Genomic DNA, 15,541 nt, shown 5'->3' on the forward strand with positions numbered 1-15,541 from the left:
TGAGAAAATCAAATGCAACATTATCACGAGGCTCCATCAAACAGGCAAAAAATAAACAAAGATTGCTAGACAAATTTATTAACATTTACATTGTCATTCCAGCATCAATTCATAATAGTAGTTGCAACGCAAATAAAGTCATCCACCAAATCCAGTTAGACCTTAGAAGACTTACGCAAAAACTAAAACAGGCAATAACAATAACAAAATGAATACACTTGTTTGGGTCAAAATGTAACCCAAATCATCGTAGGTTGCCCAACTTAAGCAACTGGTGGGCGAAGTACATGATCCTGTGAGGTGTCCACTGCAGCAGGTGGCATGAACTGCCACATTGCGACTCCAGGGTAACCAATGATAGGCAACAATTTGTTGCCAGGGGCCTGGCCCTGAGCAGCATATGCAGCAGGGATTGCAGGAGGGGGAGCCAAGTAGCTAGGTTGTGCGTTCATGGCTTTCATTTGCTGCTCCAACTTCTCTTTTTCTGCCTTTAGCCTCTGCTTCTCATCTCGGAGCTCATTCTTCTCAGCCTACACAAGGTAAAAAGGAACTTTAATATAATTGGCATTAACTGCCTACATCTTTCCTCATCATCTTTTGGACATACCACTGGTTTTAAGGTAAATTGCAATGTAAATATGAGTACACCATATAGAATATAAACCTTCAGGCAAGCATTTAATTCTCAAAAAATTTCATTTGACAGGAATTAAAAGAAACTCACCTTTAATTCTTTGATCTTCTCCTGGAGATTTGAATTTGAATCCTTCAACTTTTGGGCTTCACCCCGTAACTGAGTCACCATTCTGACGGCATCAATTAAAATAGCAGCCTTGTCCGTTTTAGGAGGCCTTCCAGGCTCCAGAATAGTGCCCAGTTCCACAAACCTAATCATGTCAAACATAAGAACATGCAAAACACACAGAGAGGGGGTTGAGGAGAAAAGAAACCAAGAGAATACTTGTCATTCAGTCTATCCCTACGCAGCTTCTCCCGAGAAGCTTTGGAGCTAGATGCACAGCATGATTCAGATCTACCCCTGTAGCAGGAAATGCAAGAGATAGATAAGATAAGATCTAATAACAAACTCTTTGGCTCTATTCTATACTTTTCAAAAATTTTACAATAGTAAATAAAAAAAATTTGACCCATGTATTAAACTTCTACCGAATCAATTTTTGGACATTTTATTTTATTACATTATTTAGCTAAGAAATTTAAATGGAAAAAACATCTTTCTAGATGTTGTGCTAATTTTGATGAAAGGATACTGTAAATTGATTGATTAAGCTAAATTACAATCTGGGCTACCTATTGTTACATCATCTTTACTGAAAAACTTGTAATGATTCATAAATCTTATATCAGTCACATTAAAGTCCCACTTGCAACACTAAACTGTATGGTATTGGCAGCTTGTGACCATAGGCATGCTTTTGACTAATTGAAAAACTCGACAAATTTCATTTAATTACTTAAACTCAGGCTTTTGTAAGACTAGGTATGCATCTATTCATTATAAACAGTTTATGAAAATACTCTAAAAAACACACAGACATAGAGGAACAAAGTTTAAAAGCCTTCACCAAGGATTAGCTAACACAAGCTTTTGTGAGTAGTATAGAACCTTGTTCCACCCATTTAAACCGAGAAGAGAAGAAAGGAAGTTTTGTACCTCTTCTTTGGGCAAGACTCCTTGACGCCATCTGAATCCCCCAACGAGCCATCAATTTCCACACTAGAAATAGATCATATAATCACACAATAACTATAAGAAGTCAGTAACCATACAGATACCCATTGACAAGGTCCTTAAATAAGATCAACCACATGTTGCAGCTTGCAAATACATACAAATTGATTCTTACTCACTAATCAAATGTTTAACATGACTTCTCAGATTATATAAATAACAGCATATCATTCTTCACAGAAATACAAAGCATTAAAGTGAAATCATGTAACCTTGTTTGTACTGAACAAGGTATTGTAACTTCCAATAAATTCTGTTAAAACACTATCATCTAAAAGACAAGGATATCATATCCATAGTCTCCAGAACTTTGCTGGCCATTTTCGCCCTTCCAACCAGCCACTGATACTAGTACCAAACCATTTCAGAACTAACGTGAATACTCTGCATTGCATTGGCATCGAGATAGGAAGGGAAAGAATGGTTTATATGGGCATATTGCTACATCTTCAAAGAATCAGGAGGATATTGTGATATAATAGTAAACAAATAGCATCTGAGTCACTTAGTAACAACCTATTTTTTTCTGTTCTAACTTTTGTCAATCAACAAAAACCAATAAGGTCACATAAACACCAATGAGCCACTATATTAAATAAACCCCTCCATAATTACAAAACAGCTGATTCCACCCTCTGTTGCAGTTCAAAGAGTTCCATCTTTGGGATAGCCCCAAAATAACAAAGTTCACGTTCTAATAATGGCTATAATGCACCCCATCACTTTTTCTTTATTTGATTACAAGATAGAATGCCCAATCATTTAATCCATAGACATATCCCCAAATTTATGGTACAAAAAAGACAATAAAGCTAAGTTTTTCAACATACGCACAAAAAGATTTCCCCAAAAAAAAATAGTAAAATGGGTCACTAGAAATGTACCAATTGGACTCAAATCAATCATGCATTAACACCCACAAAAAAAAAAAAAAAAAGGGTCCAAGAACATGCATAATTACAACAATAATTTCAACCTGTAGTCATTTATGAGCCCCAAGATACCCAAACAATCAATATAATTAATTTTCCCTTAATAGTAATCAAACCCTGAACCATTTCACATGCACAAGACCAAAATCAAGCAAAATTACTAATTGTATTAAACCACAAATTCCAATACAAACCAAGAGAACCCAAAAACAAACAAAGCCCTAAATTGATAACAAGATACAGAACCCCAATCAAAGAAAATTGGGCAAAACCCCAAAATCGAGAGAGGCAAAGAAGAGCTAAGCAAGTACCTAACACTGGAAGAACCATTCAAAGCCTGTACAGGCCAAGTGAAACCCGGGTTAGGAACAGAGAAATTCGCATCGGGAACAGGAATATCGTCCATCAATCCGTAATCGAAGAGCCAATTGGTGTTGTTTTCTGGGGTCACCATTCTTTTGCCGGAAAAAAAAAACCCTAAATTTTTTTTCCCGGCTAGGGAATCTGGGTTATCCTCGGAAACAAACAGAGGAAGAGGGGGGGGGGGGGGGTTGTGAGCGTGTTTGGAGAGAAAAAGAGAGAGAGAAAAGGAAATGAGTGTTTTATGTTTTTTTTTTTTTTTTTGGTAAGTTGGGTATTTGAGTTTTTCGGGAAAAGTGGGAATGAATATGGAAAGTGTTTGTAGGGAAAATCTCAGAAATGGAAAATGTGAATATGGGGTGATTGGTGGCTGGTGGAGTTGGGAATTTGGGATGGGATGGGATTCGTCATCCTTCACCCAGTAAACTCTTTTTATTTTCTTTCCTCAATTTCTTTTTCCTTTTCTTTCCCTTCTTTTTTTTTTTTTTTTTTGGTTTGGGGTGGGGGGGGGGTGTTTAGGCTTCAATGTTCAATCCTGGTTTTGCAGTATTTTTTTTTTTTTTTCAAAGCCCAGTCCCAACCAATTGGAACAAAAAGAGAAATGTTAGGCTCAAATTGTGGGATTCTTTATGCTCTTTGTTTAGCCTAAAAATTTATTGGGTACCCTTCTATTGGAGTAGGTGATAAGGTGCTCTCTTCTCTTAGAAGACACTATGATTTTTATTATAATAATTGAATTTTGAGAATATTAAGAAGAGGTAAACATATATTGTATATTATGTCATTAAATTATTAATTTAGTTAATGGGTGCATTTAAGGCATTTGTTATTGAATTATTTTTAAAAATTTGTAATAACACTTTTATAGAAATTATAAAAAGCCGTCAAAAAATCAATATCTTTTTTCATATTTCATAAAAAAAAATTAAAAAAATATTTTATAAGCCGATTTCCTTAAGGTAATTATTAACTTTTTCCCTTAAATTTTTTCAAAAAAGAAATATTTGCTTTGTTACATATATAGTGTTTAGGACTTCTTTTTTAAGGAAAAGATAAGTGCAATAATATTAATTTCTAAGTTACAAATCTCTTGGCATGGCAAGTAGCTAGAGATTCTTCATGATTTATGAAAAGGTGACCATAGAGATTTGTTACCTCAACGTGAATCACCATCACTCCATGAATTAAATAGATATTGGACTACAATCTTTATATTCTTCTCAAAAATAAAATAAATAAATAAAAATAAAGAAGAAAGAGAGACTACAATCTTTATAACAAACGCATGGGGAATATTTTAGAAAGTTCAGGTTTAACAAAATCTCTAAATTAGATTAGTTTTTATATATTCTTCATATAGATTTTATAAATGCTGATATTTTAAGTGATCCATAAGGCCTAGATCTTAGTTTTCAATTGGGTTCTAGTATTTTCACCAGATACAGACGGTTTCTTACTTTCTTAGCCTAGTGGGCTTTTTCTAATAATAAGATAACTTAAATAAAATAAAAAGGCCATTCTCAAAAAAATAAATAATAATAAAATAAAAGGCCTAGTTCACTTGCTTGCGTACATAATTTTCTCCTATCATAATCTTACATTTCTTTTTTAGATGAATCATAAGATTGGTTTTTATATATTCTTCATATGGATTTTATAAAAGCTGATATTTGAAGTGATACATAAGGCCTCGATCTTAGCTTTCAATTGGGTTCTAGTATTTTCACCAGATATAGACGGTTTCTTACTTTCTTAGCCTAGTGGGCTTTTCTAATAATAAGATAACTTAAATAAAATAAAAGGCCTAGTTCACTTGCTTGCGTACGTAATTTTCTCCCATCATAATCTTACATTTCTTTTTTAGATGAATCATAAGCTTACTTGATTGGACATTAGAGCATGCCTATGCCTTACACACAATGTGGTCCAATAATGGAAAATTATTACTATTTTTTTTCTTTCATTACTTAAATTTTTTGTCATCGAATAAGAAATTTAGAATTTAAATACCACCTACACCAAAATTAATTGGTAGATTTTGGTGTCTCAACCTGATTATAAAAACAATTATCAAATCATGAAATATATGCAAAATGATGAAATTATATTCTATTTATGCACACACAAAAAAAAAATAAATAAATAAAAGTAAAGAGAGCAAGATCATAGTCTTTTGTTTGTGTATGAGTGTGAGAGAGGAGAAAATCGTATTCTTAACTGAAGTCCAAATTCTTCTGATAAAATAACCAAACTAGCTTCAATAAGGACATCCATATCCTGTCCGAAATTGTAATTCTTGTTCAATGAGATACTCAAGACTTCCTTTCTGACTCAATTCCTCTTCTAGCTCTTTTGGCAGACATAAATGTCGGTCTCTAAAACCCTACCACCCCTTCCAAAGACTTCCAACGTTTTAAAAAGATTCCAAAGAGAGTAATAATAGTTGGATTTTCAGGTTTATATATATCTCAGAGACAAATTGGTGGAAATTACAGTCTCTACCGAGCCAGCTTACTTTTGGCCTTTGATTTATAATTTAGGGTGGATGACCTCAGTCTTTACTGAGCCAGGCAGCAAACATTTTCACTTCCCACACAAAAAAAACTGAGTAATTTCTTTTTTCAGTATACAATAATCAAAACCAGGTAATACACAAGAATGACAGCAGTCGCAACACAAACATGCTTCTCTTCTTTTAAGGTTTGGATAAGGCTTGGCTCTAGTGCTCCAGTGCAAAGAAACCTGAAGCAATGGAGCTAAGCAGAATCCTTAAAATTTATAAGTTAAGAGTCATCCTCACCTAAATTGCCTCTTTCATTAGTGTTGGCACCATGTTTCATGAATGGAACAACTTTAGCTCATAACAAGTTACAGCGTGGCTGTGGCTGTTCGGCTGAGGTGAAGGGTTACTACTTACTAGCCAGAATTTCTCTATTCAAGGAACATTTAGGTTCCTCCGAACCCCCACAAAATGTGTTACAATAATATACCAAATTCAGGCCAAATTGGGCGGCCGAAAGATGCATCTTCTAACCCTGCCAATAAACCCACTTAGATAGGCTCAAGAAGTTGCCACAGCATCCCAGCGCCAAATAGTCCCGTCCTCACAGCAGCTGAGAATGGTGCTGCAACATACAGAAAGGGAGGTTGCATGTTATACTTTTAACAGTCACTACAGTTGTCATGATCATAAATAATAGTCACATAATCTAAGGCTATAACTAATAGTCTAGGAGCAAGACTTAGGTACAGTACTTAGGTGCGGTTTCTTAGATTCCCTTTTTAAGATTCTACCATATGGATTTTTTTTCATGGGATGGAAGTGTATTTTTAAGTTAAGTAGCCACATGGCTAAATCTTAAGAGGATAATCTAAAGAACAGCATCTAATATATTGTATCTAAGTTTTGTCTATAGTCTAATATATGTGGGCTTCACCTTCCATCAAATGACATGGCAGTTTGTCTAATTGGAGATTTTGATTGAGCATGTGTCAGCCTGAAAGAAGTTAAAAAGAGTAAGAAAACATCATTCATATAGTACAAAAATTGCAACTTTCTTTAACAAAAACTTTAACCAAGACAAGCAAAACCAACCAACCTTGCAATAAGAACAGGGGGGCTGGATTGCAATTCCCAGACAAAAATCTTTCCTTCCCTATTCCCTGGTAGATAAGACCATATAGGATTAGAACTCCACATATTGTAATGCAAAAGCTTGAAGACATAATGCTCAAGTGGATGCAATTACAAGGAATTATATCAGCAATTTCCTGGTTGATGATTCATACAATTTCACATCCATTGACAATAAATCTCATGTGTCTATGTGTGTTTATATTACTAAGCATTGCATTACCTATAGCAGCTGCATTGTAATGAAAATCGCAGGAAAACTTGATGAACCATATATCACAGTCTGGAACAGGGTATTTCTGAAGGATGTCAACTGAACCCTAAACGATAAATGTCAAAAATAAAAAGATAAACTGGGGATTTCACAGAATCGACCAATGTCAAGAATAAATTTTTTTGAATAAACTGATGTAGCTTAGATATTCATAAAAGACAATTCATAAGTGCTGGACTGATAACAAATCCTAACCTCCCCAGGAGACTGGTCCTTCACTTTAGGTTCCCATAAAACAATTTCATTGTCAACGCTCTGGAAATGGCAGAATAAGAACATTAGTATGAGCATAGATGACATCACCAAGAATGCATCTAGAAGCAACTCCAAGTTCTGATGACTCCTAATACTTTCTACAGTTACCTTTGCTCAACAATTTCCAGTTCAAGCCAACTGGCAACAGGTTAAGAGTTTGACATGTCACTTTTTCGACACTTATCTTTTCATTTGAATACATGTATTAGAGGAAAATATTAACACAACATTAACACAAATGAAACACAGTTTATAAAGCAGCAAATGGCGTCTCGAGAAGTTATTCAAAGCATCTGACTCACTGATTTCAGTTTGTCAATCAAAAAAGGCAACACATTTACGAATCTTCTAATGTTTCAGCCCATATAATTTGTTCCCCCCCCCCCCCCCAAATGATCAACTTTTGATCAAACACAAAATGGTGAATCAAGCAATAATTCACCTTTGAGAGGATAAAATCACCAAGCCACCTATTACAGTCAACGTAGTTTGAATGAATTGAAGCTGTGAACACCTGAAAAGGGTAAGGTGAACTGAGATACAACGAGAAAAAAAATATTCATCAGTAACACAAAAAATGGCTGCTACTCACAGGAAACTGAACATATTTTGTGGGGAACTTAGAAGGAAGATCTGTCCATGTGAATGATTTCTCTACGTACGTCCAGAACTCTGAAGCAAGGTTATAACAAGACAAAATTTTTTAAAAGAAGTTATAATGATGTTAACTTGCTAAAATTAACTAAACTAGGTGACCTGCCTGGCATTCAATCAAGCAGGCCAACTCTCAAATGAGAACCTGACAACACACCATTTAAAAAGTTCCAATCATTTGACTTGGAACATTTGAACACTAATATGAAGAAAGAAAAATGTTCCAAAAAATTCAGGCATAAATAAAATCCATAGACAACTAACAGAGAATTTTTTGTGCAAATGATAAGTGTCCTAAACTGATTGAATTATACGAAGAAAGAAAAATGTTCCAATAAACTCTTATGGCACAAATAAATCTATACACAACCAATGGAGAAATTTTAGTGCAAATGATAAGTGCTCTATACTGATTGTCTTCTAAACAAGCTTTTTCCAAAAATTTGTACTTGTATTCCTAGAATCCAACATTTTTGGAAAAAACCAATGCTTTTAACACTTTAATCCAAGATACAGGACTTAAGACATTTCATAAAGAATATAATTATCACCCCCATAACATCCTAGAGCAACATTAATGGCTTACCAGAAGACATGATGTACTACATAGACTGTTACACTCAATATGATGGGTATTAATATAATTTGTGATCGTTGTTTATAATTTTTAATGTTCATTATTCTGTGATGCATATTTTTTTTTTCATCTATTCAAATTGGTGTGTCTAACAGTGTTTTAAATCAGACAATCCATCTAAGTAGTCTATGGTTTCTCAAAAAAAAAAAAAAAAACAATCTAAGTAGTCCAATGTTCCAATTTTGTTCGATAACTGTTTCTTTTAAAAAAAAAAAAAAAAAACCAACAGTAATGCCTTACCTTTCATTGACCAGATCTTAACAGTGTTGTCCATGCCACAACTTGCAATGCGATATATGTCTGAAGGATGAAAGTCCTACATAGCCAAAATAGTGTTTGTATAATCCTTTAAAAGTCCTTATTTTGCAACATGAGCTACAGTCAAATAGTGAAAAAAGAACTCAAGGGTTTTTTAGTTTTCCCCCTATATCAACTTCATAGGGAGGAGGCCGTTACTCTTTCTATCCTTCACTCACCACACTCAATACTTCATTACGATGACCCCCAGCTCCAGAAAATATCAAAATGCATATTCCAGTATGGACATTCCATATGCGAACTGATTCATCCTGGTCACAGTTGAATATTAGTAATAATTATAAAACAAAAAGGTAGAAAAAAGAGAATTTTATGATTCATACTTTGCTTGCAGATACGACCAGTGATGGCTTTAGTGGTTGAGTCCTGATTTCATTTATAGAATCCCCGTGGCCAACAAAACTCTGCACGACACAAGCATGTCACAGGGCAAAACAAGCATTATTTATAATACTATATTTCAGAATTACACAGTTATATACCCATGAATAAGTATAACCATAAAATAGTATTTTATGACTTTCAACCAAATTTAGAACTAGATATATATATCTTAATTGCATATGAATAGTGCCAATATGAGAGGCAGAAGGGTATATACCCTAGATAGGGTGTGACAAATAACAAAAGCCAACTTGGGTTCATCTCTAGGCAACAGAAGTGTACACCCTATTTTTAGAGCTGCTTTTGTTCTACAACTACTACCCAAAAAAAAAGTCTCAAATTCAGGAAATAAGAAACCTTGTGTATTTTCTCGCTGCCGGCATCAATGACACGGAGTATACCATTGAGTCCTCCGGCCACTACAAAAGGCATACCATCAATGCTGCATGCCCATGTCACAGTGTAGAAAGACTCATCCTTCTGATCTACAAAACACATTGAATTCATATCGGTTTTTTACATATGAACAGTCATTCATTAGAAAAATAAGAATCAAAGATAGCTATCAACAAAAATTATGTCATTCATCAATGGACAGTTGTCTCCACATACATCTTCATCAACATAAGACTGCAAGACAGCAATGACACCCCCTTCAAGACATTGGTATACAGTCACCTGTGGAAACAAACATCAACAATTACAACTACAATTACACCCAAATAAATAAATTGTGTAACTTGTACATGTTCCACCAAAAATTAAGTCCTTAATAACAAGTGGGTCTTCACCATATTGATATAAAAATTGTTACTTTTATATGTCCCACCTAAAAATAAGTCCTTAATAATAAATGGGTCTCTTCAAAAACATAACTTTAACCAACACTCTAACATTTGCAACATACAGTGCACTTAAACTAGCACAATAACACAAAGAACAAAAGTAAATAGCTACAAGTACATATGTCACACAAAATGTCAATATAACCAAAACCCAGAAGAGAAAATGCGATATATATAGTAAAAAAGGGAAGACGGACCCGATTGCCGCCAACAGTGGCGAAGACGTTGAAGTGGCGAGAGTCAATGAAGTTGAAAACGACAGCGTATAAGGGGCGCTTGCCTTCTTGGAGTCTGTTGGTGACTCTGTAGTCGCGCTTCTTTGATGGGGTCGGCAACCCCATCACTGGCTCGCTCCCAATGGTGAACTTTCCTGACATCACTCTCTATCTCTCACCAAATTTGCTTCAACAAATTCTCAGAATATAGCAATCACAGACAGTGATTAGTGAGAATTTAAGAAATGTATGTAGATTAAACCCACTTCAATCAGCCCCAAAACACTACTAATAAATGTCAATGAAACCCCAAAAATACGTTTTCTAATTTCTATAGCCAGTTATATATAACACAATTTTGGGCTATGGGCCGGGCTGTGTTAGATTAGGCTATTTTTCAACTTAACCCAACCCAATCTATGATGGTTCTGAAAACCAACCCATCAAATTTTGTCTCATCATTCCTATAATCAAGAGTTGTGTGTGTGATTACAATTGATCTTTGTCCTTAAAACTGAATTGCTGATAATGATATTTGTTCTCTCTTGTTGAGTTTAAAACTTTTTTTTTTTTTTAATATGTGAAGCCAAATTGGCTTTTATCTGGTTTCTTAACTTTGGTTCCATTTGCTTCCACATTGGCCTCATTGGCATGAGGCTTGGCTTCCACCGTCCTTCACTTCCTATCTCGTCCGATTTCAAACCCTCTTCATCTAAACCACCTTGTCCCAAGCCTAAACCCCCAAACCTCCACAAACTCATCACAGTCAGTACTCATCTATAACATCCCACACAGAAAGTACTCCTTCATCAAATGCACTTCTGAGTCCAACTCTACCCCTCTGCCTGAGCCTGACTTCCCATACCCAACTCCAATTTCTGATACCAACAACAAAGCAGAGACTTTCCCTATTGAAAGGCGAAGAAAGTCTGAGATAATCCATGACAGGGAGTCCAGAACTGGGCTAGTACAACCTGAGCCACCAAACTTTGAGATTGGTTGGAAGAGAAGCAAAGAGATCAAATTGGATAAGCCAAAAGGCTATGTCATAGCTGACTTTCTAGAGAAGTTGGAGGATCTAATGGGGAAAGAATTTGGCTCCACGGAGCTGCTAGCAAAAGCTGGAGAAATTGTGGCTGAAAGAGCTAGAGAGGAAGCACAAGTGTTGAGTGATAAAGGAGAAGTGGAGGAGAGGATGATGACTGAGTTGTTAAGAGTGTTGAGACTAATGGAGATGGATTTGGCTATGGTAAAAGCTGCAGTGAAGGAAGAGACATTGGGTGAAAGGCTTGAGCAGGCCAAGGCACGCTGCAGACAAGCTATACTTGTAGCTCTCTCCTTTTGAAAGGCTCATATATGTAGAGGATTTGAACAATTGATTTATACCTTCTTTATAAGAATTAGCCACATTCACAAGGTCTTGTTTATTTGGAGATATGGGGTTTAAATAAGAAACTCAGTTCTTGTGACTTCTTAATTAGACTCAAGTAATTTGCTTTAAGCCAAAAACTCAAAATCAAGCTTGCATTCAAGCTGCATTATCAACAGCAATACCCTTATGCTTGTTCTATACTTAAATCAGTCAACTAATTCAAATTAGCTATCCAAGAAAGCTAACAAGTTTTTTTATTTATTCTAATTTTGTTCTTCCTGCAATGAATGAAATTAGAAATGGTTATACAAAAAGTTGAAAATCAACACCCTATAGAGAGATTTATCCTAGCTATATACATTTGAAAGTAAAAAAGCACTTCCATATGTAATTCCAGCTTTTCAAGTGATGTACTAATGACAAAGGACCACCATTATAAGACATGGAAAAGTTGATGATCACCAATTAAGATGGTTTATTGATTTTTCAACTTATTTCTGTATACTTAAGCAAACATCCAGTCAACAGAGGAAGTTATTTCCGTCTTGTACTCTTTCTTAATTTAAGATGGTAAACCTATTCCATATAAGAGGTTTCTTGACAAATCTCATGAAATCACCAAAGCGCATCATAGCAGATCATATAATTAGAATAAACATTTTGAAAATAAGACCTGAGTCAAGATATCTAGAACTGCTATCACCTATATTGGTTCCTCTCATGTTACTGTTAACATAAGGATGAAAATTAATAAAGGTAGCAATTTTGGTTTCCCTCATTGAGAAAGAACAAATATGAAATTAAATGATGACAATTGCAAAGTAGTAACAAAATTAATATAATTGTAATTAATTATTTAACAGTTGAATGACACAATTCCTTATATTTGGCATATCTCAAATATTGATAAACCTCAAGTGTCTCTCTCTGCTGCAAACTGTCTAACTAGCATTAACCATGAAAGTTCGTAATAATGTGTCTGAATAAAAAATTTATATGATATCAATGAGAGCATCCAAATAATAGTCTTTAATTTTACAACCCAAATAAGAAATTAAGACATTCCAAACTCCAAATTATCCAAATACAACTAATGAGAGCAGTTCATAAAAAAAAGGGGAAAAAAATTAAAGGAAAAAAATTTGCAAGATGATCATTGTTGATCGAGTTTGCTACGGCAATTAGGACAGGTGTTGTGCATCTGGAGCCATGGAAGTAGACAATCTTGGTGATATATATGAGAGCAGTTCATACGAATGAGCTTATCCCCTGCTTGTGGTTCCTCCAAACATATACTGCAATAAAAACCCACATCAAATCCTTGCTTTTGTTGACTGCTGCCAACAACAAAGCTGCCATTTTTGACCAACTCATCATAATTGGCACTTGTTGATGCATCCTCCTCACTGTCAAACAGACTGAAATTTGGGCTCACCGAGCCACGGTAAATTGGTTCATGTTCGTGATCATCCCTGAACTGGCTGGGTACATGTGCATGATCATGACCATTACTGAACCGGCTGGGAACATGTTCATCATCATCACTAAACAGGCTGAGTTCATGTAACCGGCTGGGTACATGTTCATGATCGAACAGGCTGGGTGGTGCATGTTCATCATCATCGAACAGGCTGGATACATGTTCACGATCATCACTGAACCGGCTGGGTACATGATCATGATCGAACAGGTTGGGTGGTGCATGTTCATCATCATCACTGGATACATCATCACTGAACCGGCTGAATGATGATGGGAGTCTTGAGGATGAGAATGAAGCCCCACGGTCACTCAACCAGCCACGGTCCGTTGGTTCACGTTCATGACGACTGTATGATGATGATGGGAATATTGATGGGAGCAATGAGAATAAGAATGAAGCCTCGCTTTCATTCAACAGATGGGATGATGATGATGGGAGTCTTGAGGATGAGAATGAAGCCCCACGGTCACTTAACCAGCCACGGTTGGCTGGTTCACGTTCATGATGACTGAATGATGATGAGAGGAATGAGGATAAGAATGAAGCCTCGCTTTCATTAAACAGACGGAATGATGATGATGATGATGGGAGTCTTGAGGGTGAGAATGAAACCCCATGATCACTTAACAAGCGACCGTTGTTTCGTTCATGTTCATGACCATCACTGAGCAGACTGGATAATGATGGGCGTCTTGAGGATGAGAGTTCACTTAACCTGCCATGGTTGGTTGCTTCATCATTGAACCGACTGTATGATAATCGGGGACTGAAATTTGGGATCATGGTTAGTTTGATGAAGAACTTGACTTGACGAGACGAGGTAGAATGTTGAAAATTTGTTGATTGCTGTGTTTTTGAGGGAGAAGAAAACAGAGACTAGTGCTGTTTATATATAATTTGTATATGAAATTGTAACTATATAATTTGTTTTGGAATGGGAGAGGGAGACGTATGTAAACTCGAGTGTTTACACGACACTCCCAATTCTTCAACTAAAAGCAATAACTCAACAGTCCTCATTCAACTAAAATCAACAACTGTAGTGTAGAGTTACACGTATGTCAAAATGTGCCAACTAGATTAACCTTGATCCCACTCGTTTGGAAAAGTTTAACTTAAATTTTGGATTCCTATTGGTTTTAAATTTAACTTACATTATTATTAGTTTTTCTATTTTGTGATTGAGAGATTGATATCATGGTTATTGATGGCTTCTACTGAGTAGGAGCTTATGTTGGTTTTGCTGTTGCATCAATAATGATGTATTAAAATTATTGAGAATATCGTTAAATCGCTAAATTTCAACAGAAAATATTAACATTCTTTTTATTTGTTACAAATGCAATGCTTAGCAATATTTTCTAAATTAGAAGTTTTTAAACCACATTGTCACTCATATCAAAGTAAAATTGTGATATTTGTAAAAACTCGTGTTTTTTTTTTTTTTCCTCTAAAATTTTCTCTAAGTTTGATTTATGTTCCACTAATTTAGAATTCAATTTTGTCACTAAAAAGCTTTAAAAAAAATACAAAATCCATTATACAATATACAGATGGAGTACCAGCGTGGTTTGTAAAAAATCTAACTTGATTTGAAAATAATTTCATAACACATGAATGGAAAAATGAAATCATAGCTTTTTAAAATTTTCAAGAATGAAATTGTAACTATATAAATTTACAATATGAAAATTGTAACTAAATGATGAAATTATTAACTCAAGTACTAATGTCAATAAAAAAAAAATAAAATACTATGTTCCAAAAAATTAGCGATATATTTTCAATAGATTTTTATAATGAATAAATTTTAGTAACGTTATTGAAAAACGTAAAAAAACAGAAAATAGACCATTTTTTCTTATAAAATTGGAGCAATCTAAGATGTGCAATTTACATATTCTACTAAATGATTTTACCTAAATTGTTTTTCCTTTGATCCTTTCACGGTATTGTTTTAAAAATACCAAATTAAAATATCATACTTAACCCCATTTTTTATTTTTTAATTACTTCGCATATGGCTTTGTGGGAGCTGGTGTACCTCCTACAAATCACTACCAGTTTATGGATTGAAATTGAATAGATAATCGATTGCAACAACATGCACATGGGCAATATTTTAGAAAGTTGATGTTCATGTCATATGCCCAATAATTTCTTTAACTAGTGTGTAACTAGCTCTATGTATATGCATGACTACAATTAAAAATAATCACAATTATATGATTCACATTATACCTTTTTTTAGAAGATGTTCAAATTATACATAATATTAGTTAATATTTTTTAAACTATATGTTTCTAAAATATGTAATGGTTTCTCATATTATATTTTGTGTGTGTGTGTGTGTGTGTGTGTGTGTGTGTGTGTGTGTGTGTGTGTGAGAGAGAGAGAGAGAGAGAGAGAGAGAGAGAGAGAGAG

The 15,541-nt window shown here is 34.8% G+C and overlaps 4 protein-coding genes across 4 annotated transcripts; 1 reads left to right on the forward strand and 3 right to left on the reverse strand.

Annotated features, from left to right (window-relative positions):
- Nucleotides 1-52: 52 nt before the first annotated feature.
- On the reverse strand, nucleotides 53-3,520 carry LOC112027386 (transcription factor ILR3). The gene is made up of 5 exons (XM_024060062.2): nucleotides 2,997-3,520; nucleotides 1,676-1,738; nucleotides 962-1,039; nucleotides 725-887; nucleotides 53-530 (listed from the first exon to the last, which is right to left on the reverse strand). The coding sequence occupies exons 1-5, from the start codon at nucleotides 3,137-3,139 to the stop codon at nucleotides 264-266; spliced, it is 714 nt and encodes a 237-aa protein (XP_023915830.1). The 5' UTR covers nucleotides 3,140-3,520; the 3' UTR covers nucleotides 53-263.
- A 2,004-nt stretch (nucleotides 3,521-5,524) lies between these two features.
- On the reverse strand, nucleotides 5,525-10,588 carry LOC112027379 (polycomb group protein FIE1). The gene is made up of 13 exons (XM_024060055.2): nucleotides 10,244-10,588; nucleotides 9,814-9,879; nucleotides 9,559-9,681; nucleotides 9,141-9,221; nucleotides 8,976-9,068; nucleotides 8,740-8,815; nucleotides 7,801-7,880; nucleotides 7,651-7,722; nucleotides 7,149-7,208; nucleotides 6,903-6,999; nucleotides 6,645-6,708; nucleotides 6,483-6,542; nucleotides 5,525-6,170 (listed from the first exon to the last, which is right to left on the reverse strand). Exons 1-13 carry the CDS (start codon nucleotides 10,421-10,423, stop codon nucleotides 6,107-6,109), a joined length of 1,116 nt encoding a protein of 371 aa, XP_023915823.1. The 5' UTR covers nucleotides 10,424-10,588; the 3' UTR covers nucleotides 5,525-6,106.
- A 201-nt stretch (nucleotides 10,589-10,789) lies between these two features.
- On the forward strand, nucleotides 10,790-11,744 carry LOC112027370 (protein CHLORORESPIRATORY REDUCTION 41, chloroplastic). Its single transcript, XM_024060053.2, has 2 exons — nucleotides 10,790-10,808; nucleotides 10,918-11,744. The coding sequence occupies exons 1-2, from the start codon at nucleotides 10,790-10,792 to the stop codon at nucleotides 11,604-11,606; spliced, it is 708 nt and encodes a 235-aa protein (XP_023915821.1). The 3' UTR covers nucleotides 11,607-11,744.
- Nucleotides 11,745-12,609: 865 nt separating this feature from the next.
- Nucleotides 12,610-13,927, reverse strand: LOC112027369 (uncharacterized). The gene has a single exon (XM_024060052.2). It carries the CDS (start codon nucleotides 13,897-13,899, stop codon nucleotides 12,787-12,789), a length of 1,113 nt encoding a protein of 370 aa, XP_023915820.1. The 5' UTR covers nucleotides 13,900-13,927; the 3' UTR covers nucleotides 12,610-12,786.
- Between the last annotated feature and the right edge of the window lie 1,614 nt (nucleotides 13,928-15,541).

The sequence above is a fragment of the Quercus suber genome, unplaced genomic scaffold, assembly GCF_002906115.3.
Source record: "Quercus suber isolate HL8 unplaced genomic scaffold, Cork oak 2.0 scaffold_165, whole genome shotgun sequence".
NCBI lineage: Eukaryota > Viridiplantae > Streptophyta > Magnoliopsida > Fagales > Fagaceae > Quercus > Quercus suber.